This window comes from Psammomys obesus, unplaced genomic scaffold, assembly GCF_907164565.1.
Source record: "Psammomys obesus unplaced genomic scaffold, mPsaObe1.curated_primary_1811, whole genome shotgun sequence".
In the NCBI taxonomy this organism is placed as follows: domain Eukaryota; kingdom Metazoa; phylum Chordata; class Mammalia; order Rodentia; family Muridae; genus Psammomys; species Psammomys obesus.
In genome coordinates this window covers 25912250-25937656 of record NW_026585644.1, presented here as the reverse complement: position 1 = coordinate 25937656, position 25407 = coordinate 25912250, and the positions used below count along the sequence as shown (strand labels likewise).

Genomic DNA, 25407 nt, shown 5'->3' with positions numbered 1-25407 from the left:
TCAGATTAATTAATGACACTATCATGTTAATGGTGTGAGTTTTGCCTTTGGCAAGCATATAAGTAAGATGGCTTCATAAATAAATTGATAACATGTGCTCTGCTTTTAGTGAATGTCCTTAAAATTGACTAATTCAATAGTTTTAGTACATTGTTTTTGTTAGCATAGTCAAATTCCTTGTTAAAATTTATTTTAATAATGGTATAAAATTTGTAGTATGGGGATTCATAGTTAAATTTCATAATCAAGAATGAACTATGGTGGTGCTGCCGATTCAGGGTTGATGGCAAGTTATCTGACAGTAACACTAGATCTTGTTTGCAAGAAGTCATATAGCTGGGTGGTAGTGGCTCAAGTACATCTTTAATCTCAGACTTGGGAGACAGAGGCAGGCAGATCTGTGAGTTTGAGGCCAACCTAGTCTACAGAGAGAGTTCTGGGACAGCCAAGGCTGCACAGGAAATCCTGTCTTGAAAAACAAAAGAACAAAACTAACAAACAAAAAAGTTATCTATAAGTAAGATCTCTAGGAAAGCATTGCAAAACATTTTTCTTGTTTCTTTCCTCTTTTCCTTCCTTTCTTTTTTGAAGTGAGGACTCAGTATGCTCTGGCTGGCCTGGAACTCAGATCAGACTAAGATCCTCCTGCCTCTGCCTCCCCTCCCATGTGCTGATCTTAAAGATGAGCACCAGAACATTGAACTGTAAGCATTTTTAAAACTATAGAAATCACCAGAATTTTACATAAAGGGGATGTCTTTTAAAAATTAGTTTACTTAAATTCCAACAGTTGTCATTTTTAATAGTTATTATGAACATTTCAGTTTCTCCTTTGATTATACTAGTTCTGTGTAATTAACCTGTGGATATTACTTTAGCATCATAAATTGCTTTATTAGTAGCACCAGAGCTATTATTAAATAAGCATCCTGAATCTTTTTAGGCAAAATTTGTATGTAAAACCATTTCAGTTTATACGTTTTGGTAGTTAATCACAATTTCATTGAAGCTATGACTTATTTAAAATGACTTGTGCTTCAAATGTTAACTCGTAATTTCTGTTATTTTTCAATTATCCTCACATAGTTAGAAAAACATTAGAAATCTTAAAGCACTGCTGAGACAAAATAGTAGTTATCATCTTGGTTCTGATATCGAGAACTGGGTTGAACTTTTTTGTGTGTGTATTGTAAAGGTTCTCTAAGTTGCCCAAGGTTGTATAACGAGTAAGGACAGATAAGAATGCACAAGAGCTGATTTACATGCTGTATACCTATATTGTCATTTGATGTTTCAGACAGTAAGTGGTAATCTGTATGAAAGTGAAAGCCTTTTCTTTTTTTTTTCCTTTTTGCATGTACATGCATGCATGCCTGTGGTATGCATTTACATGTATTTGTGAGTGCTTGTGTGTGCGTGGGGGTCAAAATTTGACATTGGGAACCTAAGTCGATTGCCACGTTATTGACAATAGTCAGGGTTTCTCACTGAATCTGGAGCTCGTCAATTTTTGCTAGTCTACCTAGCCAGCTTGCCCTGGGGATCCTTCGTCTCGGTCCTTAAATGCTATGGTTAATTTTGGCTGCTGTTCCTAAGTGGCTTTTTACATAGGTTCTGGGGGTCTGAACTTAAGTTCTTGAGTACAAGTTTAAAACGCTAAGCCATTTCTGGCCACTGAAAAAAATAAATAAAAGCACGAGGCTTCTTGGGCTCATAGGTTCTGTAGTAGAATGTTGAGTATGACCACAGTATATTTTGGTATCATTCAGTTTTGAAGCATTCTGTGTTAAAAGGTGTAACATTGTTTTTGTATTTTGGTCCTAATGCTATCAAGTTTGATTACAGCTTACTTGATTGACCATTGGTCATTTGTAATGTATAGTTTGGTTTAAAGCATTAAAATGAATAAATTTTAATGCCCTTTTTAAAAAAATTGTTTCAGGTGGATAATCCAGTTTCTGTTTTAACACAAGAAATGAGCAAGCAGTTCCTACAGTCCAAAAATGAGGGAGACAAATACAAAGTAAGAGACTAAGAACAAACCTAACTAAGGCCATGCTTTCAGATACATACAAACCTGTGCAGATAATGGGTACTGAGTTTTTTTCTTCTTCAGAATTGTCCAATTAAAATAATATTGTAAAATAAAAATTTAAATTACCAAGAATGTTGTAAGCATTTATTTTTATTTTTTTATTTGAGTTTTCACTCTAAGAGAATAAATTATTACTTTTCAAATAACCTTTGAGGAAATATGGTGGAATGAATGATTGGCTATGTATGATCTAATAAACATTAAACCATTTAAAACTTTAAAAGAGTTGTTCTCAGTGCTTATGTATGTGTGCTTTCATATTATTTAATACCTTTTTTGTTATTGGTTTAAAAGTTTTGAGGGCCCAAATTGTTTTCATACTGCAAGCCTATGAAGTCCTAATTGTATTTTGCTTTTTGTTGATACAGTTCTTCATGAAAGCAACCCAGCTTGAACAGATGAAGGAAGATTATTCATATATTATGGAAACAAAAGAAAGAACAAAGGAGCAGATAAGTCAAGGAGAAGAGGTGTGTAAATACTGTAAATTTTTTTGAGATGAACTCAGTTCCTAGAGTATGTAAGGTAAAGGTATAAAATTATATTCCTATCTATAAATCTATGCCTTAATTAAACAACTGTCATTTTTTTATAGTACACTGAAGTATATAACATTTAACTTTTACAATTAAGGCATTTAGTAGGTTTTTTTTTGTAATAATGGGTATGTATGTGTTTTATTTCCTCTTTTAGACTAAATTAGAATATAAAATGGCATCTTATTTTGCATAGTCCTTGATGTATAACTAATTGGTTGTGCAGGGCATTAATGATTCCCACAATAAATGGTTCCAAAGTATTGTGTAACATTTATTTTGTTGAGTACAAAACACAAGCTGATGTTAAGCATAGTATGCACATGTATGATGGATCATTGTATCATCGAGCTAGTAACATGCTTTAAGCAGCCACTGGCTTGCTAGTTGATGTCACATCCTATCATAACATTTTGGCCACCAGGAAAATTGCTTGGATCTTTGATTTTTTTGTTTTGTTTTGTTTGTTTTGCTTGTGTGTGTGTCTGTGTGTGTGTGTGTGTGTGTGTGTGTGTGTGTGTGTGTGTTTTCAAGACAGGGCATTCCTGGAATTCATTCTATAGACCATGCTGTCCTTGAACTCAGAGAGTGCCTGACTTTTTCTCCCTAGTGTTGGGATTAAAGGTGTGTGCCACCGACACAAACACCAGGCGAATCTGTAAATCACTCCCATCAGTCATGCCCTGTTTCATTCTATTTTAAACAAAATTTTGAGTAGGTTTAATGATACTTATCAAATAGCAAGTGGTTACACTAATTAAAAATGAATAGCAAGTGGATTATATTAATTAAAAATATAGGAGTAAAATCTGATCTTGATAACATTTTTTAGTCCAAATATATACTATATTTTATTTAGATGACTCAGGAGAGTAGAAAAGGCAGACTTAAGACTGTTACTATGAGAGGAGGATGTGGGAGCCATAAATAAGGCAAGAAAAGAGAGAATTAAGAAGGAAGTGGTCATTGATGAGAGATGTAAAAATTGACAAAACTTCTCAACAGTATTATGTTGCAAAGTCTTCATGTATGTCTGTGGTAGGGTGGGGTCAGTAGTGAGAAGAGGATCCAAATGTGTAGATAGTTTCCATGAAACTTGGTGAGAAAGGAAATAATTTTAGAAGTGGAATAGTGTCAAGGAATAGAGATTAGTGGTTTTGTTTGTTAGTCAGAAAGAGAAATTAGACTAAAGGGTCTAAAACAGGTAGTGGATGGAGACTGGAGGATAACCAGGCCACCTTTCTTTTTTAGCAACAGTCATTGCAGATAACTACTTTAGATTTGTAGGTAAGAGTGTTGAAAATGGTTGAACTTTTCCATCTGCTGATTTGCCCTGCCCCTGAAGGCAAAGGCAAAGAGAATTAGAGAAGAATCAAGGAGGCAGTGTGTGTAAACTTGGAAGGATTTGGTAATAGATTGTAGTAATCTTAGAAAAGGGAAGGTAAATTGAATTAGATAGAGAATCAAAGTAAAATTACAGTGTTAAGGCCTGGATGAGTATAGAAATGTGAATGATGGGGGACTTTTCACACAGGTGTAAAGACTGAGGTCTAGGAGCCACTTAACCTGTTGAAAGATGGATATTTTGTATTTGTTTCATTAGCATTGGTTCTCTTTCTGGTATCTGGAATAGTTTCTGGATACTTGTTACGCTTTTTCTGGAAGATGAGGCTTGTCTAGGCTTTAGAAGGGAATTAGAGATAGGGTTAGGGATATTTAGATAGGGAATTAGGAAGGAAAATGGGAAGGAAGCTTGAAGACATGTATGGTTTTGGAACTGTAATCCTTTGCTCTTAATATTTGATCAGTTTTATAGTTCTGAGTTTAGCAAAATTTTTGTATTTAGCACAAGTGTACCAAAACACTAAAGTCTTTATTTTTATTTTAATGAAGTCATTTTCTGACATGTTTTGGTGTAGTATCAATTTAGGCATCATTTTTAAATAAAAGATACACAAAATGTTTCCTTTTGATGCTAATACAAATTTATCTGTTTTTCTTTTAAGCGACTTACTGAACTAAAGCGCCAGTGTTTGGAGAAAGAAGAACGTTTTCAAAATATTGCTGGTTTAAGTACAATGAAGACAAATTTAGAGTATTTGAAACATGAAATGGCGTGGGCAGTGGTAATTTTTGCTCTTGTTCATCTGTATTCTTTTATAACATTGACAGTCTTAATAACTGTTAGTTGTAATAATTAGGTATATGGTTGGATTGCAGGTCAATGAAATTGAAAAACAATTGAATGCTATTCGAGATAATATCAAAATTGGAGAAGAACGTGCTGCCAAACTTGACAGGAAAATGGAAGAACAACAGGTACTTAGAGGCTCTTCTTATAAAGATATAATCAGTTAAGTCTTGATATTGCTGGGACTCGTTATGCCCTACAAAGCACCTGTGTATTATCTGTACTTAAATCTGTTAAACTTGGACCTAATACTTTTCCAATGACTGCATAGCAACTACAACTGTCATTTGAAACAGGTGTGTATGGCTGTAATAATTCTATCTGAGGCTTGGGCTGCTGCTGGCTTCTCACACTTGTGGACAAAGGGACTTTACAAAGGAGTTGAAACAGAGCACTTGAGAAATAGAGAGGTGCCAAAACAACTGTCATGTGGGATAGCATTAAAGCTAACTGTCAGCATGCTGGAGAAACTAGAAGTGAAAACAGCGCCCAGAGGAGCTTTATGATCTAAACCTAGATTTCCTGCCAGAGATTTCCTTGTTGTTAGAGTTTGTGGTAGAAAACTTTTTAAGTTTGTTCAGGTGGATTTTAATCTGATAGTTAAAATCTCATTAGAAAATATTGTATCTAAAAGTTTTGAAGTTGTAAGATCCTCCACATGGATGTAAAAGTTGTTAAGTGTGGCAAATGCTAACCCTGGGAGTTTTTCAGTAAACTTCCTCTTTTTTTTTTTTTCTAACTATTCAGAAGGTCATGTCTTTGCATTCTAGTGTAAAGACCTTTCCTGGGGTATAGAATTCATATACTGTGCCATTTGCTTTTTTAAAAGTGTAGTTCAGTGGATTTTAGATACTCAAAGGCTGTGCTGCTGCTGCATTGAGCTTCCTGCATTGTCATTCTCAAAGTGGAACTTTCAGTAGCTTCTTTGATCTTTATGGGTAGAGCTTATTAAACTTTTCTACTCCCAGCTCCTTATCATCTGATACTAAATAATAAAGAAATTAATTTTAACATAATTCTTTGAAAATAAAATTTTACCTTAAAATTAATGCAAAATTATAAACCGATAAGATGGGTGTACATGTTTATTTTTACATAATTACATCTTGGCTCAATAGTTGATACTGTGAGACACAGCGTCTTTCATACTTTTTAAAGAGTTCATTGATATCTTGGTTTTGTACTCATCAGTGCTAAGAATGGCACTTTTAAGATAAATATACAGTACAAAGTAGCAGAAGGTTCATTTTATAAATTGTTGAAAATTCTGTTCTAATCTCCAGGAGTAATTTCTTTCTTTTTTTTTTTTTTTGTTTTTTTTTTTGTTTTTTTAGATTTATTTATTTATTATGTATCCAGTGTGCTGTCTGCATGTACACCTGCGCACCACAAGAGGGCGCCAGATATCATTGTAGATGGTTGTGAGCCACCATGTGGTTGCTGGGATTTGAACTCAGGACCTTCTGGAAGAGCAGCCAGTGCTCTTAACCTCTGAGCCATCTTTCCAGCCCTAAGGAGTAATTTCTTAATGTTTTGATGGTTTGCTCTTATAGAAGTCAGAAACTCAAAGAACAATTTTTGTTTTTGTTTTGTTGAGACACGGTTTCTCTGTGTAGCCTTGACTGTCCTGGACTCATTTTGTAGACAAGGCTGGCCTTGAATTCAGAGATCCACCTGCTCTGTCTCTCCAGGTGCTGGGATTACAGGTGTCCACTGCCCCACCAAGCTCTAAAGAATAATTTTTAAAAGTAAACATCCTAATATAATAATAATCCAAAGGTACAGTAATTTGATGAGAGCTAAGGAATGATTTTAGGAATATATTAAGTCTTAGTTCTCCACAATTAAACCATTATGTTGTTATAAGAGCAGAAAACTTTATGTTTACAATAAAAATACTGTGGTTCATATTATAAAACTCTCAAAGTTGAGCTGAGGTCTGTTTTAGGCAGGTTTGTTGGTGTTTTGTGACATAATGTTGCATATAGTGCAAAATGTTGGTATTGTGTGTTTAGAACCAAGCTTAGAGTGAAGTTTCATGATACAGCATAGGCAAGTACTGCCAGGAACTCCTTGAATTCATTATGCATTTGGTTTTTCTTTAATTTTTGGTCATTCGGGAGTATAAAATTGAGTTTACTGCTTAATAAGTACATCCTTTCTTGTTTTTACTAAGCTCTGGCTGGCTGGTTTAACTTAGCTGTTCTGGCTGTAACTCCTCTCCCAGCTGACCTATTCAACCTGCCTCTGAATTGCTTTATTTGGCCTCGAACTAACTCCAACAATCTGCTCTAATCTTCTGGCTCCTTCTCATTCTCTGGCTTGTTCTGCCATCACCTGAGTCTAGCTTGTTCTTTACAGCCTGTCTCTTTATTACTGTCTCCTCTCTTTCTCATTGTCCCTTAAGTAGCTTTCTTTTACTTTCCTCTTGAGAGTTGGGCGTATCCTATTTTGTCAAGTCTTGCCTTGGTTCGTCAGTGTTTCTGCCACTCAATTAGACATCACTTACAAACTATCCTTACCATCATTGTTTGGGATTAAAGGAATGTGCCACCATGCCTAGACCTAAGTTTTTCTTTATTTGATACTTATGCTACAATAGGCTGGCCTTGAACTCAGATCTGCTTGGCTCTGTCTCCTGGATTAAAGGTGTGTTTGTATTCTAACCAGATCCCACAGACCTAAAAGATCTTTGGATGTGATCTCTTGCCAGAGCAGCCATGTTCTGAATTAAAACGTTTCTCTGCACGGGAACATTTTACTGTTAACAGTTTTGGGGAATCCCACATTTCATTTACATGATGTCACATGGGTTACAATCCAGTTTAAGAAGCAGAACTTTATTAGGTGGCCTTTCCACATTCTACTTTGTATGTCAATGGGAATTACTTATATCTTAGTATTTTATTCTTCTTTGCTTACAGAATTTCTGCCCCCAGGATAGTTATGTCATAGGACAGCTTATTGCATCTAGTCTTTCTTCAAGATCACAGACATCTTTACTTTCAAAGATTCTGTTAGAAAAGTACTAGCAATAAATAGTATATTTGCTTTGCAGTCTCTGGGCTAGTTTTCTTCCTCTTGGGGTAATAAATGGAATTTCAAACCTTCCCCCCACTCTTACCTCACATTTTGTTTCTGACATAATCTAAAATTTTCTACAAATAATGTTTATCCTCTTGGCCTTCTCAGCTTGTTCTAGAGGAAGTCCTTAAGAATTTCTTTCAGAGGTATTTTCTAGTCGAGTAATGAAAACCAATTTGAGTAATACATGCTCACCTGGTTTTTAAACACTAGTAATTGTGAAGAAATCTGTAAGGCTTTCTGCTATGTAAGCATTTGATATGTCTGTAATAACTTATAAAGATTTGGAGGGTAAGGACTATTTATAGTAATTATATCCTTCCTAGGATTCTTTTTTTTTTTTTTTTTTTTAATTCTCAAATTTATTTGTATGAGTATTTTTGTCTTCATGTGTGGCTGGTGCCCTTGGACTTTGATGTTTTTGAGCTCCACTGTGGTTGCTGGGAATTGAACCTGGGCCTACTGTAAGAATAGCAAGTGTTCTTAACTGCTGAGCTGTATGTCCAGCCCCTTTCTTACCTTTTTTTTTTTTTTTATGCAGAGGTTTTGACGCAACCATAGTATTGTTTGTTGATTGACTTTTGAATAGTTAGTTTCTGAAGAAATAGCATTATCATGCAGACTTTACACTTTTGTTAACTTGAAAACCATTCTTAGCGAGGCTTTTGGTGGCACATGCTTTTAATCTCTGCATTTGGGAGGCAGAAGCAGGAGGACCTCTGAGTTCAAGGCCAAGCAGGTCTTCAGAGCAGGTTCTAGTACAGCTAGGGCTACATAGAGAAACCCTGTCTTGCAAAACAATAGCAACAAAAGAAAACCATTTGTAATATATCATCAGTAGAGGACTGCCTTGCTTTTTCCTTCCCTTCCTGTTGTCTTTTCATTCCTTCTCTATCAACTCTTAAAATACAGCCCTAAATTAATATTCATTTTCTTTTAGTCTCTCCAGTGTTGGATTGCAGGCATGAACTCCCCAGCGCCAGAGCTGAGTGTGTGACAAATACCACATGGCTCACAGAGACTGACCTATGTCAGATTTTTTTTCCCCCCCTCCAAAAGAGTTTCTCTGTGTATCCCTGGCCATCATAGAACTCACTCTGTAGACCAGGCTGGCCTCGAACTCACAAAGATCTGCCTGCTTCTGCCCTTCTGATCTAAGTAGTACCTCCACCCTCCCTTCATAATCCATTCCTATTGTCATTGCCTCATTTTGGTCTCTTAAGACTTTTTGCTTGTTTTGAATGATTCAAACCTTTCCTGTAATTTTCCTGCCACCTTGCCTTCTAAAAACTGCTAGGATGTTCAGAAATCAACATGTAAATTTGAACATTATCTTATCTATGTAGTTTAGAGAATTGAGTTATAAGCTATTGTTTTTTTCTACACATCTCATTTCACATCATGATGTTCTCAGTTGAATTTCTGATATAATTTCTAGAGTAGATATTCATTCACATGCTCTAGTGTCTTTGCCTAGAACTTTTCCCTTAGCTTATGTGCAGGTACACTGTAATTAATTGCCCTTTCTGCTCTCGGCACAAATGCTTTCTCTGGCTTTTCTTGGCATACCTATAGTTTCTTTTCTATACTTTCATACTATAAGTGGATATATTCTACTTAGAATCTAGTTTGTGTATATTCTCTGCTAACTTGGGACTTTCTTAATTTGTTTCATTTAAAGACATTGTTTCATAGTATATTCAGGAAAACGTTATTGGATACTTATATATGGGTCAAAATTAAATTATAGTTTAGTATTTTCATGTAACTGATTGTCTAATACCATTTTTTAAAACTTTAAAGGCTTCATCTCATTTATTTACTTGTTATGTGTGTATGTGTACATGTGTACACACACATGTATGTTCTGACATCCACATATGCCTTGGGTCATACCAGGAGGTCAGAAGACAACTGAAGAGAGTCAGTTTGCTTCAGCGTATCAGTTCACAGGTTGAACTTTAGTTGTCAGAATTGTCAGAATTAGCCTTTATCTGATGGCTTGAGTAAAATAATTTTATTGGAATGTGAACTCTTTAGAATTTTTAACTTTTTCTTTAGTGAGGAAAAATAACTACAGTAATTTTTTTTTTTCCTTAAAGGTCAGACTTAATGATGCAGAAAAAAAGTACAAAGATATTCAAGATAAACTAGAAAAAATTAGTGAAGAGACAAATGCACGAGCACCAGAATGTATGGCACTAAAAACAGATGTCATTGCAAGGACAAGAGCCTTTAATGATGCTGAGGTGGGTGGAATCTTCTAACTTAGAATAGAAAAAACTCAACTGAACATAATGACTCTTGTGTTAGCTTTTCCTTGTTTGTTATCTTTTAAAGGAGTCTCTTTCCATTTAGATCAAAATGTCTCATTCACTCATTTAAAAATGTGGTTTCAAATGGTCATAGGTGTGCATTGATGGAATGTTTATTTTCTATATGTTACTAAAATATGTTTAATTTTTTGATAGGTTTTGTATAACCGTTCCCTAAATGAATATAAAGCATTAAAGAAAGACGGTGAACAGCTTTGTAAAAGAATTGAAGAATTAAAGAAAAGGTAGAACAGTAACATTGCATTCCCATAGTCATCTCTCTATGTAATGATTAGGCACTGTGGAGTGCTGTGCCTTCTGTATTGGTGTTAATGAAAGATTCATATATTGGTTTATCCTTTCTAAATGTTAGGTTTTTATTTAACATTTTTTTTTCTACTTTTGTTTTCTTACTCTCTTCAGTACTGATCAGTCTTTGGAACCAGAGCGCTTGGAAAGGCAAAAAAGGATCTGCTGGTTAAAAGAGAAAGTAAAGGCCTTACAGGATCAGGAAAATGTAGTCAATCAAGAGGTTGAACAGTTTGAGCAAGCCATAGAAAAGGACAGACAAGAACATGTCCGGATTAAGTGAGTTCACACCTTTAACTTATTTGAATATTATGTAGTTTTGCTGTTAATATGAGAAGAAAGAACTTTTTTGTGTTAGCAGTAAAGATCCTTTTGACTTAATTTTTTTTTGAGTATATAATCCTCACTATGTAATTCTGACAGGCCTGGAAAGTTCAGTGTAGACCAGCTTGGCTTCGAAGTCAGAGATCCACCTGCCTCCTGAGTGCTGGGATTAAAGGCCATACCTGAACTGATAAAGAACTATTAAAATTATTTTTCTAAGACTTTTCTTGTACATTTTGACAGTCTGAAATTCCTAGTCCATTATTATTGCATCATTTTTAATGTGAGTGTACTGCTGACTGTTGTCTGGTAACTCAATTATTTGTAAATAAAAATATCATTTTTAGTGTAGCAAGGTTATTGGTTAGCATAGAACTATTATGAACAAAGCCCTAATATTTCTGTATAGTTTATTACATGATATGTTTCCTTTTTCTGCTTTTATATTTTAGGAGAGAAGATGTAGATGTGAGGCAAACACTAAACTATAATCAGAGACAGTTAAAAGAACTGAAAGATAGTAAAACTGATCGACTAAAAAGATTTGGGCCTCATGTTCCAGCTCTTCTGGAAGCTATAGATGATGCTTACAGGCGGAGACAGTTTACTCATAAACCTATAGGCCCTTTAGGTATGTGCCACTACTTTTGAGAATATCGTTTATAGAACTTCTTAGTTCTAGGAAGAGGTCTACTTAAACTAGTATCTAGTTATGTACTTAGGGGTTTGGCACTGGGGTTGGAAGGAGAAGGTCTTGTGTGTCTGGTCTTGAATTCTTAAACTCAATCCTCCAGTCTCTGTCTCCTGAGTGCCTGGATTACAGGCACAGGCCGCCACTCCTGGCTCATACTTTAAACATAATAAGAAAAATCACTTTAAATGTCTACCTTTACTTTTGTCCTTTTAAAAAATAGACAAGAGAAGGGGAATTTAGAGAAAGAACTTCAATTAATTAACCTGACAATCTGTTGACATGAAATGAAATAAAGAGGCAAAATAAAAGCACAGTTCTCTCTGACTCATATACTTTTTATAAAATGTCTTCCTTCTCATTTGTTACTTTATTCAGGCAATGTGATCTCCAGTCCTCTTCTGGTTATTTTCATTTGTTTCTATTTAGGGATTTAAAAACTTTTTAGTCAAGTTCTTGTAGGGTGTGATCTCTCTGTACAACAGTATTACTTAAGTATTTATTAATCCTGTAATCTTTTTTGGGGGGGATCACTTTTAGGTGCTTGCATTCATCTACGGGACCCTGAGCTTGCTTTGGCCATTGAATCTTGCTTAAAAGGACTTCTGCAAGCTTATTGTTGCCATAATCATGCTGATGAGAGAGTACTGCAGTCATTGATGAAAAAATTTTATCCACCGGGGACCTCCAGGCCGCAGATAATCGTTTCTGAATTTCGGAATGAGGTATATGATGTGAGACTCAGGTAATCAGATTAATACTGTCTCTGGTTTTATTTAATCACATGCATGATTGGGATGCTTGAAAAATTATATTTTCATCTCAAGGGCATGGTGTCCAAAACTCTTACTATCTCTGGCTGGTCAGTTAACTTTATAGAGAGAGGTATGTGAGCTTGGCACAATAGTGTGAACCTATAGTTCCAGTAGCTTCAAGAGCTATTTTGAAGCCAGGACCTAAGAAACCCACTATAAACTTAAAAAAAAAAAAAAAAGTAAAATTAAAAAAAGTGTATGAGTCCAAGATTGCATTTTTAAATTTTCTTTACATCTTCACTTTTGTCATAAATTCTATTTCTGATTATTTTAAGTCTAATGCTACCTCATTCATTTGTGTACAAACACTTAATTGCCTTTGGTTCTTTTTAAGCATTAGTAAAATGGATCATAAAATATAGATGTAGCTCAAATGAGGGAGTCATTAAGTCATTTGTTAGGTGAGACAGAGATGATAAATGAGCAGCCTTTTTACTAATGAATTTGTCTAAGGACAGAATGTTTTATGTTGAAAATGACCCAGTGGACTGCTACATCTGGACTGGTGACCTGCATACCTGGTGGGTGCCATGTGGGGAAGTTTTAAGCTGTTTTATAAAGTTAACATGAGGGAGAATGCCTCCTTGAGCCTGTTTTGTTACATGTTTTAAAGCTTTGTTTTATTTTTTTAACTATAATCGTGTGGAGGTTCTTGAGATACAGATAAGTATGCTTCCCATAGTGCCAGAGAAGGGCGTTTGACTCCCTAGAACTGGAGTTAAAGGGAGTTGTAAGTCGCTTGATGTGGGCGCTGGGGTCCTTTGTAACAACTCTATCACTGAGCCATCTCTGCAGTCTAGTATTTTTTTTTATTTTGGGACCAGAAAGAATAGTCCTGAACAGTTGTACGGAGTGCTCTGTGACTAGCAATGGGCTCCCCTCATGAAGGGGAGGGAATGCTTATCACTGTCCAGTTGGCATGCTATTTTCCAGAGACTTAGCAAAATATAGCAGCTCTGAATTATAGTATATTGTGAAAGTGTATGAAGGCAAGCTAAATTTGTGCTGTATAGTGCCAGTTTTCTTGGGGGGGGGGGATAAATTCAAATGTTGAGAATAAGAACTTTGAGAGTTGGGTAGGAGGCTTGGGAATTATGCTATTGAAAAGTTTAAACCAGCTGCTGAGAATGACTGAGGAAATTGAATGATACTCCACTTAAGATAAAAAATCTATGGTAGCTGCAGGATTTTTTTTATTAGTAATACTTCTTTATAGATATCAGTAAGAATGTCCTTATTTCATTAGCACTAAAGTAGAAAAGTTTTGAATGTGTGGGTGTGACAGGAAGAAGAGAGAAGCAGGCTGAGAAATTGGTTTAAATAAAGTAGGGCCTGAGAGAAAATAAATACCTGACTATGAAATATTCAGACTTAACAGGCTTAGCCTTGTTGGAAAAGTGTTGATAAGACTGAGAAATTACAGAAATTATAGTTTAATGAGATAGATCTGAGTGATGGCAAAGTCAGTGTTTTAGGTGGTATCAAGTATACATTGCTAAAGTACAAAGTTGTTGAAGGATTTAAATTCCAGCATTTTTTATTGTTGATCAGCTATTGATAAGAGCATTGAGTAGGTCAGATTATCTATAACTGACTTAAATGTTCTTAAGGGGACTTTTATATATCTGTATGAAGAACTTTGTAAACTATGGTTGAAATGTTGATATAACAGTGATACATGTAATGTAAAAAAGATCAGAACTGTTAGAATATTGACTGTGTCAGATAGTTAAGATACATTTTACTCATTTATGCAAGGATTGTCTCAGGACCTGTTTGTCTCAATGATGGGCTCACAGCTGTCTCCTACTCTTTATGTGGATGTTGAGGATTTGAACTCATCATATGCTTATACTTTCGAGATCAAGCATTCTTGCTGAGCAATTTCCTGTTGCTGTTACTCAGTTAAATAGTTATCCAGTTTTAATTAACTAGCTTTTATGTTTGTGTATTGTTAAAGGAGAAATCATGATGTAGGAGAAATTATAACAATATAACTATTATAATCAATTTTGAGCATAATGGTTGTGAGTCTGGACTTAAATTTATATTGCCTACTTTAAATTCTACCCTGGCCACTTAGCTGTCTTTAGAATGTTAGGGAACTTGTTAAGCCCTCTGATGCATCCTTATCAGAAAGAGGAAAAACAAACAAACAAACAAACAAAAAGCCAGAGAGCATAAAGTGTGTTATAGTGGTTAAGAAATTACATGGTTACATAGGGAAACCCTGACTCAAAACAACAACAACAAAAAAAGAGATTATGTGAGTTCATATTTTTATGTGCTTAGAACAGTGTCTTATACTACTTTAGTGTAACTGTGCAGCAAATAAATAAACTTTACAGATGTCTTCAAATATCAGATAGTATATATTCTATACTCTACTTACCCATTAAGTTACGGATTTTTACTTTTTAATATATGTGAAATTTGCTTGTGTTTAAAGTTTGTTAAATTGCCCTTCCCCTCTGTCTCCTAGAGCTGCTTACCATCCAGAGTTTCCAACTGTTCTAACAGCTTTAGAAATAGACAATGCTGTTGTTGCAAACAGCCTGATTGACATGCGGAGCATAGAGACAGTGCTGCTCATCAAAGTAAGGCCAGTGGTTTATTTGCTTTATGTCATACCTGCTGTTTAAAAATCTTCATAACTGAACTTTTTCATAGATATGTTTCACTATTATATTTTTATTTTATGGGATAATATAGAGTTGGTTGGTTTGCATTTTGTTTCCCTAAATATCAGTTTTAGCTGTTTGTAAAGTATTTCATAAATGTAATTATTTTGGGAATTATTTCAGTATTTAAATAAAAATACTTGAACTTTTTTATTAGTGGGTAAAAGTTTGAAGTACATCCATCACAAATACTTTGGCACTGTTTTAAAAAATATACTTTCTTTTCTATTCTAGAATAATTCTGTAGCTCGTGCAGTCATGCAGTCCCAAAAGCCACCCAAAAATTGTAGAGAAGCTTTTACTGCTGATGGTGATCAGGTTTTTGCAGGCCGTTACTATTCATCTGAAAGCACAAGACCCAAGTTTCTAAGCAGAGATGTGGATTCTGAAATAAGGTTTGAATTATGTTAGCTTCACTACATTATTCCCACTGTTCTTCAGGTTTCATTTTCTGTGATTTATTTCAGTGTTTGGTCTTAGAGTGTATTTAACTGGATATGGAATTCAGCACTTATTTGACAATAGTATTGAAGACCAGATACATAAAATGTCCTTGAGAGCTGATGTACACATTGTTACCTGCCCACAACTCTAAGGGTACTTTATGCTAAGAATGTGAACTAGTGCTTCCATGGGCAGCATGTGTATACTGAAATTGGGAAAATATAGAGAGGAATAATGTGGCTCTTGCAAAAGGGTAGATTGCAAATCTGAAGCAGTCCATCTTGAAGAAGTAAAGAATGTACATGAACTGTTACACTCAACTGTTCACTGTTGAGTTACAGTGTTTTGTTTTGTTTTTTAACAAGAAAATAGCAAGCTGGGCTACATTCATGCACAGTCTTCCTTATCTGTTTCATTTTTAGAGTTACATTGTTTGAGAAAGCAAGAAAAACCATTTGACACAATTATACCATAGGCCTAGAAAAATAGAGCTGGTAAGAGAACACAAATTGAGAACCTAAAAAAAAAAAATCTTGTTCTAACTATATACAGGGGGTTTGCAGAAAAGATTTTGGCACTGTAGACATGATTTCTGAACTAAACTAATTCCGTTTGGTGAATTAATGGCTTAGGGTTGAGTTAATGACTTTATGTTTAGAATAAATTAACTTCGGATAAAGGGCTAGTGCTGGTGCCGTCCTTGCTCCTTGTGAGGCTGAGGAGGAAGGATCATTAGTTTAGTAGAATACTGCCTACCATGCATGAGGCTCTAGATTCGTCCTCCAGCACCACTACAAAAGAAAGGAAGGAGAGGTGGAAAGGGGCCATCTGAGAAACTGTGCCAGAGTAAGGATTCACTTAGAAAAGGATTCTAAGTGACTCACATGTGTAAGGAAATGTGGGTTTTGTTGAAGTTTCTCTTTTTCAGATGCTGAATTCTTTTCATGTGGTTATTAAAAGTAGCATGAAGTTATTGCGAGGTTTAGAAATTTAAAATTTATTGATTAGCATAGAAAAGGGTTGGTGAAAAAAAAAAAAAAAACACCAAATGGATGTTGTGGCACTTGGCCTAGTTTTTCATCCCAAGGTAGTCTCCTACTGGAAAGCATGTATGATGTGTAAGCAGGTTCTTAGAGTGATTGGTTGCTTGTGTGTGATTAAACTGCATGGTAAAACAATTTGATAGACATTGCTACAGTACTATGATCCAGAGTTTATGCTTTCATTTGTTCTTTCAAACAACAAATACTTAGTGCTTGCCAAATGTGATAAGACAAGGTTGGTAATTTATACATGAACAGTGCTGTGGAAACCAACAAAGTACAGAGTAAAATTAGACTGATTGTTATTGGAAATACATTAATCTCCCACAAGCAGCTTGTATACTTAGCTCATGCTTAGTATGTTGTTTTTCATGTGTAAAATAGAACACTGAAATTTTTTTAATTAATTAATCTTTTAATTACTTATAATTTATTCACTTTGTATCCCAGCTGTAGTCCCCTCTCTTGTCCCCTCCCAATCCTACCCTCCCTACTTCCTCTCCTTCCATGCCCCTCCCCAAGTCCATTGATAGGAGAGGTTCTCTTCCCCTTCCCTCTGACCCTAGCCTATCAGGTCTCATCAGGGCAGGCTATATTGTCTTCTTTTTTGGCCTGGTAAGGCTGCTCTCCCTTCAGGGGCAGATGATCAAAGAGCCAGCCACTGAAGAACACTGAAATTTTAACATTTGCTAGACTGCTACAAAGAGACCCTTTATGGTTTTGGCATCTGCCATCTTTATTTTCAATATCTTTGTCTCTTTTCCTCCACATTCTCAGCACTTTTTTTAAACAAGAATTGTTAAACTATTCCTTAAATCTCCTGTCACTACTCTGTGTGTGTCTGCATGTGCCCCCTCTCTACCTCCCAGCTGGCTTAGCTGGTAAAGACATTCTTCCAGAATCATATGTGTATTCCTACAGTTGTGAGGACATACAGTATCTTGTCCTCTTCATGTTTAATGTTGCAGTATAATCTGACTGTCTTCTTTTTGAGGGATTGAGTCTTTATCATGTTTCTGCCTCTACCTATCTCCATACATAATTCCTGGAGCATATAATTCATATTATATAATACTTTGTAATCAAGTAAGTAAAACAAGTTTAGATGGTATTTTGACATTTCTGCTAGTTTTCACTAATAAATTGATAACTTCTTAATTTGATAGGATCATAGAACTGATTTAATGGAATAGAGTTTTGTAAGTTATTACAAATAAACTTTGGTTATAAAGGAGCAATGTATTTAATATGAGAATTAAAGTACTTTTTGTCTTCTCTGTCAAGTGATTTGGAGACTGAGATTGAAAATAAAAAGACTCACATAATAAATCTTCAGCACCGTCTGTCTGCCCTGGAGAAGGATATTAAACGCAATGAAGAACTTCTTAAAAGGTGCCAGCTACATTATAAAGAAATAAAGGTAAAAACAAAACAAAACTTTTTTTTAATATACTATTTCAAAGTTAATTGCATACTTTTGTCATTCATTTTCTCAAATATTTTAGCCTCAAGCCCCTTTTAGTAAGAACTTTCATTATGTGATGTATTAATTAGAATTTGTTTCTATTGCTGTGATAAAATATTATGACCAAAAGCATAGGGAGGAAAGGGTTTGTTTCAGATTAAAGTTCCACCTCACAGTCTATCATTGAAGGAAGTCAGGGCAGCAACACAGGGCAAGAACATGGAGGCAGGAGCTGTTGTAGAAACCATAAAGTAGTGCTGCTTACAGGCTTTCACCTCAAGGCTTGCTCAGCCTTCTTTCTTAGAGCAACTAGGACCACCAGTCCAGGGTAGCACTGCCCAGGGTGAGCTGGGCTATCCTTCCACGTCAAATCAACCAGTCAAGAAACTACACTAGAGACAAGCCTATAGGCTAGTCTGCTGGGCCCATTTTCTTAATGAAGATTTTTTCCAGATGACATTAACTTGGGTCAAGTTGACATAAAACTAGCTAGCACGTGTGTGTGTATCCATAAGTACTTAGATTTTTTTTAAAAATGGAAATTAAATTTTATTTCTTGATAGTGTTAGATATAATTATAAGCTACCTGCAAATCTGAGAGAAAGCGTTAGTAAAAATGGTGGACAACATTGCAGAGTTTATCTTAAAATACTTTTGACTACATGGACTTCTAGACCTCCCAGGGAGTATTTGGGCCTTTGGGAAACACTAGATTTATATAGAAATCTTTGAATAATTTGAAATATTAGGTATTTTAGAAAAGCATGTTTTTCATACTGATTCGACAGTGTGACCCCTTTGGTTGCTAATGTGGCGTCCTTCTATCTTCTTTGTAGAAATGGGTTAGTAGTAAGAGTAAGCATGGTGCAGTGCACATACTGCTCATACCCCCTTTGGTCCACTGAATAATGGCGTTTCCCTTCGTTAACAATTATATCCTGCTGTGTTATCATCATACTAGATACTTGTGGTTTAATATATTCTTCCAAGGATTCTGTTTTTATTAAATTCTAAATACTTCCTTTCTAGATGAAAATAAGAAAAAATATTTCTGAAATTCGGGAACTTGAGAATATAGAAGAACACCAATCTGTAGATATTGCAACCTTGGTAAAAGACTTTTCTTCAATTTAAGGGATAAAACTGTAACTTAGCTTAGGGGCTCTCAAATCTCACCTTTTTTTTTTTGTTTGTTTGTTTGTTTGTTTTTCAAGACAGGGTTTCTCTGTATCTTTGGCTGTCCTGGATTTGTAGACTAGACTGGCCTCGAACTCACAGAGATCTGCCTGCCACCACCTATAAGTCTCACTTTTAAAAGATCCTTTAATCACAACTATTTTTTTATGATTGCCATCATTGTTCATAAAATATATCAGATTTTACCTGAAGTGTGGTCTTCAGAATTTTGGGTTTTATGTATGTGGCTTGCATGCATAATAGATTTTTATTTTTCTTCTACCACATAAGGTAAACATTAGCCAGTATTTCTGCGAGGAATAAGAGATAGGGATACCTTTTCAGTAGTCAGAGTTGATCTTTTTGTCTTTCTTTTTCCAGGTTCATGTTCCATCTTAATTTTTACATGTATTTTTAATTTTTCCTGTATTTAAGCTTTTTATTCATCTGTTTGTGACATTTGATTTAACTTCTCTGGAGTGCAACACATAAGCCACATAATTTGTGTTCTACATAAGCAAGTGGCAGTGTGCGACCTACAGTGAGCAGTGAGCAAATCAGGAACAATTCCTTGCTGCAGCACTTTTGGCTATTAAGGGTTGTTGAATTTTGTTAGTAGTCTTGTTTTCTGCTTTTTGTTTTTATTGATAAAGACGTGGAAGGCAGAGGTTATGTCTTAAATTTTTTTTTTTTTTTTTTTTTTTTTTTACTTAGTACCACATTGTCACAACGTATATACTGATTTACATTAAGTGCATCTTGAAAGTAAGAGAGTAGGTGGAATAAATATACTGTTGATCGTAGTTTCAAATAGAATTTTTTTTTACTTGGCTATTAAATGCCATTCTTTCTTTTGAACCATTTTGCTCTTACTTTAAAAGCTCCCATTTAGAATGTAGAAATATTTCATTTGTTTGTTTTATCTTAGCTCTGATTTTTTGCTGTTCTTCTTCAAAATTGCCTATATTTTTTTTTCTGTTGGATAACTTGTATTTAACTGTGTGTTCTTTAAATGTTATTAGGAAGATGAAGCCGAGGAAAACAAAATAAAAATGCAAATGGTGGAGAAAAATATGGAGCAACAGAAAGAAAACATGGAGAATCTTAAAAGTCTAAAAATTGAAGCAGAAAACAAGTATGATACAATTAAATTGAAAATTAATCAGCTATCAGAGCTAGCAGATCCACTTAAGGTATCTATATAATTATTATTTTGTCTTCTGTGTCTTTTATGTTACAACTTATTTCCAACAAACTCATTGTACCTTGCCTTAAAGATCCTTACTGGTTAGGTGTAAATATAAACATATATATTATTGAATTATGTCAGTTAATACAAAATACTCTGCTCTTATCTTTAGAAGAATAAACAATTGAATCTTAACCGTAACTGCTTCCAGCAGACGCAGCAGAACTACATGTGTCTTTGAAAGCCTATTGTTTCTGTCCCTGCCTGAGTCTTCCCGTCTTTCATGGATTAGCAGCTATGAAAGCCAGCTTGAAATAAAATGTTACTTAGTCCGATTATCAGCACATTGCAATAGACTGAAGGCTGAATTTCTTTCTTTTTTTTTTTTTTTTTTTTAAAAAAAAACAAGGTCTTACTATGTTACCCTGCATGGCCTTGAACTAACTCATCGGTTTGCCACTGTCATGGCTCTGGACTGATTTCCTTTGACTCATTTTTAGCATATACTGTTTGTGGCTAGATTTAGGAAAATAAAGTGAGCTGAATTTAATTAATAAATAAGAAACTAGGTCCTAGAGAAAATAAGCATTAAGATAAAAAAAACCCCAAGAATAAAAAAAGAGAAAGTTAATATTTTGTTTTAAAATAAGGAATGAAAAATTTGAAGAATAGGTAAAGTAGAATTTTAGTCTTAAGAATTGCAGCTGTGAACCTACAGTAAAAATAAGATAACATTTAAAATATTAATAGTGATATATTAAAGCAGAATAGAAGAAGAAAGATTAGCAGATAAATTATTTATTTGGGAGACTTAAAATTAAGAAAATGAAGAGCAAGCTGTGCTTTGGGCTTATTTAATTTGTTCTCCTTTCTACTTTGTATATGATGCTGGGGCACACTGAGGGCTTTTTGTATGCTATACAAGCACTGTGTCCCTGAGCTTCCCTTCTGCCTTTGATGTATTCTTCTGTGCTCTGAGTTCTATTTTGAATTCTCTATGCTTAATAAATATCTAAGATTCAGCAAGCTTTGAAATTGAGGGTTCTTAACTAAGTTTAGTAAAAGGCAATAAGAATTTTTTTATCTTAGCTCTTTCCCTTGACTTCAAATCATTGAAAGGTAGGAGCTGAGTCTTTTGCTAAACCTCCTTATAATCAAGTACTAACAGGAAGTTTTTCCTCTTCCCCAGAGTATGTCACAGTAGTTGTCACTAACAACACCAAGATGGTTTTCTAAGAAAGTAATTCAATTCCTAAGACTCCCACTGTGCTATGTTTGCAGCTGCCAGATAAAGTTTACTTGCCAGTGGGAGTGTCCTTGGTGTGAGGTGTCTGGGGAACAGTTGCGACTGCTCCTTGAGATCTTGGCAAATGAATGGTTTTCCTTGTTAAAAAGTGCAGGCGGGCACTTTAGCAACTGAGTTGTCCCCTATTCCCAAAAACCCCAGAGCACCCACCCTGCTGTTAATAATCTTTGCTCTATAGATTATTATGTCTTTGTTGAAACAGGATGAATTAAATCTTGCTGACTCTGAAGTCGATAGCCAGAAACGAGGAAGGCAGCATTATGAAGATAAACAGAAAGAACATTTGGATACCTTAAATAAAAAGAGAAGAGAACTTGACATGAAAGAAAAGGAGCTACAGGTTATCCAGTTGTTTTCTCTTTGAAATTATTTTATCTACAACTTAAATCATTAAGATTTTTAAGTTTTTGTTGTTTTTGCTTTTTCACCGAAAATAGATTTTTTTTTCCGTATAGTATATTCTGATTAAAGTTTCTCTTCTGTATCTCCTCCCAGATTGTCCCCACTTTCCTACATAAATCCATGCATTTTTTCTCTCATTAGAAAATACACACAAACCATAATAGGGCAAAGCAAAACAAACAAACAAAAACAGAAAAGAAACCAAATTAAAAACACAAGTAACACATAGATGCTGAGAGACACATTCTCATACACAGAAAACCCATAAAAACACAATTGGAAACCATAATGTATAAGCAAAAAAATCTGTAAGGTTAAAAAGAAAAAAGCTCAGACAAAGCATTAGAGGCAATAAAGCCTTCAATGGAGTTGTTTTGTGTTGGCTATCTACTGCTGGGAATGGGACTTGCCCTTAAGTGTGGCTTGTATCACCAGTGAGAGTGCCTTAGAAAAAACTTAACTTTTCCTTTGCAGGTGGTTATCATTTTTGGAGTTAGCTTCTGGCTTCCATAGGAAGGCTTGTGTCTCAACTCTGGGACCCCATCTGGCTTAGATCTGTATAGGTCCTGTGCATGTTACCACACTGAGTTTTGTGTGGGTCAGTCCTGTTGTGTCTAAAGTCCTTACTTCTTTGGTGTTCTCCATTCTACCTCCCCTTCTGCACAGTCCCTGAGCCCTGAGGGGAGGGATTTGATGAAGACATCCCATTTAGGATGAAGTGTTCCAAGGTCTTTCACTCTCTTTACACTGTCCAGTTGTGGATCTCTATTTTTTTTTCATCTCCTGCAAAAGGAGCTTCTCTGACTATAGCTGGGCAAGGCACTGATCTACGAGTATAACAGAATGTGTTAGGAGCCATCATTATATTGCTATGTTCCTTTAGCAGAACAGTAGTATTTAATTTTTCCCTAGGTCCATGTCCTATCTGGTCTCAGTTTCTATGGCACCAGGGAGTGCAGGGTATGTAATCCATCTCATGGAGTGGCCCGTAATTTCAGTCAGATAGCGATCAGTTGCTTCAACTTTTGTGCCATTATTATACCAGTGTGTCTTCCATATAGGTCACTATTGTAGATTGAAGGATCTGTAGCTGGGTTGGTGTTTACCTTTCTCCTGGTAGTGTGCAGAGTACCTTGCACTACCATGAACACAAGTCATTTGGGGTGAAAGCTCTAGACACCAGATAGACTTCTCCATATTTAGTGATTTGTATAGACGTTTTCATCAGTAGGGCTTTACATCAGTTTGTGGAGAGCAACCAAGAGCTTTGGCAATATCCTGGATTGTTTAGAGGTTTCGAAGAGGGCCCTTTGGCCAACAGTTTGATTAGATGTAACCCATTCCTAGAATTGGAGGTGTCATTTGGTGGCAAGCAATGTTTAGTTGGGACTTTGTCTCCCCTGTTAATGAGTGACTTAGGGGTTTTCTGTTTGATTGTTTGTTTGTTTGTTTGTTTGGCTGGCTGGTTTTTTTTTTTTTTAATTTGGTTTCCTCCATTTTTTAGTTTTGAAATTAGCTATAAAGTAATAGGCTTCCGTATGAGGTTTCTATGAATTTTTTTTAATTAGTTCTCTTCTGTCCCCTATTCTCCCTTAACTGTCTGCTTTCATTTTCCCAGCTCTACTCTTTGTTTCTGTCCTTCATTCCAATTTGCTGTGTTGTCTTTCCCACTTCCTTCTTTTTTTTTTAACCTCTTTTTTATTTTTTTAAATGATTATTATGTATACAGTGTTCTGTCTGCATGCACACCTGCATGCCAGACGAGGACAGCAGATCTCATTACAGATGGTTGTGAGCCACCATGTGGTTGCTGGGAATTGAACTCAGGACCTCTGGAAGTGCAGACAGTGCTCTTAATCTCTGAGCCATCTCTCCAGCCCACCTCCCACTTTATTCTTAAAACCCATTTTCTTCAATGTCATTTTTTCTAGGAAAAAAAAATTGTCTTGAGTTTTTGTTTCCTACAGGGTAACAGGTACTTCTGTGATTAGTATCTTAGTGCCTTAGTGCCTCTCAGAATTTGAGGACTAACTAGACCAGATAGTCTTTTACTGTGACTCAGCTGTTGAGAACATGGCTCTCTCAGTTAGCACACCTCTCTAAGTGTATGCCACTTAATGTCAGGACTAAGCCTCTGCCTCTCTGGGGTGTGTGTTGACAGGGTTTAACTCCTGCTAGCTATGTCTGCTGACAGCTAAGCAGCCACTATGGTTTTAGGGAATAAATTGAAGGCAGTCCTGTTGTAGTGGATTCCATCTTTGCTTTAGGTCATAAGGAAAATGAGTTGCATTCTTATGTTTCCATATTTGTTTCAGACCTAGATTATGATATAAAATTGATACTGTATGAGAAAATAGTTATCATTTTTTTCACTGCACATAAGCAAGATGGTCTATTTGTATTTTCCATACCTCTTTTGTTTAAAGTACACCACAGTCTGTCACCAACCTCAGCATCATCTTATGACTGTTTTACATTTTTACTAGGAACTCTTACAAGTGGAGTTCTTACAAGTTACTAATCTTGTGCGTAGTAATATACTTTTTCTTGAACGTTACTAAAGACACTTAACTTTGTTTCTTCAATGTAAAACACGGATAGAAGCACTGTTAATGTTGGTTGGAGAGCTAACTCAACAGCTAAGACCATGCATCGTATTTTTCCACAAGACTTGAATCTGCTTTTTGGCACCCATATCTGATGTTCACAACTACCTATAACTCCAGCTCCAGGGGAATCCTATATCTCTGTCCTCTATAGGCATCTGTAGTTGTGGACATATACATAATTAAATATAATAAATGTTTTAAGGAAAAAAATGCTGATAGTAAATGTATGTCTTAAATCTAAGGTCATTTTACATTGCATATTTTGGTAGGATTAATATAATGAATTATATCAAAGAAGAATTTTAAGATCTAAACATCTGTTTTCTTAGGAGAAAATGTCACAAGCAAGACAGATCTGCCCAGAACGCATAGAAGTAAAAAAGTCTGCATCAATTTTAGACAAAGAAATTAATCGATTAAGACAAAAAATACAGGCAGAACATGCTAGTCATGGAGATCGGGAGGAAATAATGAAGTAAGTGGTCATTAATTTTCTACTTTAATGTATTATCTATAGATGTTATTAAGACACCCAAATGTTTTATATATGAGTTTTAATTTGTTGGAGTATTACTATCAGTATATAGTTGTACTGAAGTCATCTGTTTGATGAGTATTACTGACAGTAAACAGTATATTACTAAGCTGTGGAATGACATTTTAACATGAGTGCAGTGTATGAGAGTCACATGGACAGGAAAACATTCACCTTCACGAGTCACCAAAATTGCA

The 25407-nt window shown here is 35.3% G+C and overlaps 1 protein-coding gene across 2 annotated transcripts in view; it reads left to right on the top strand.

Annotated features, from left to right (window-relative positions):
• The window catches only part of Smc6 (structural maintenance of chromosomes 6), a 58147-nt gene that overhangs the window by 15483 nt on the left and 17257 nt on the right, over positions 1-25407 (top strand). For both annotated transcript variants that reach the window (XM_055625688.1, XM_055625697.1), the window contains exons 7-22: positions 1943-2023; positions 2464-2565; positions 4638-4757; positions 4852-4950; positions 10009-10155; positions 10378-10466; positions 10645-10809; positions 11307-11485; positions 12086-12290; positions 14843-14957; positions 15276-15436; positions 17813-17948; positions 19023-19103; positions 20192-20362; positions 21867-22004; positions 25005-25150. In XM_055625688.1, the coding sequence (XP_055481663.1) occupies positions 1943-2023; positions 2464-2565; positions 4638-4757; positions 4852-4950; positions 10009-10155; positions 10378-10466; positions 10645-10809; positions 11307-11485; positions 12086-12290; positions 14843-14957; positions 15276-15436; positions 17813-17948; positions 19023-19103; positions 20192-20362; positions 21867-22004; positions 25005-25150 (2135 nt within the window). The remainder of the gene's footprint in view (positions 1-1942; positions 2024-2463; positions 2566-4637; positions 4758-4851; positions 4951-10008; positions 10156-10377; positions 10467-10644; positions 10810-11306; positions 11486-12085; positions 12291-14842; positions 14958-15275; positions 15437-17812; positions 17949-19022; positions 19104-20191; positions 20363-21866; positions 22005-25004; positions 25151-25407) is intronic.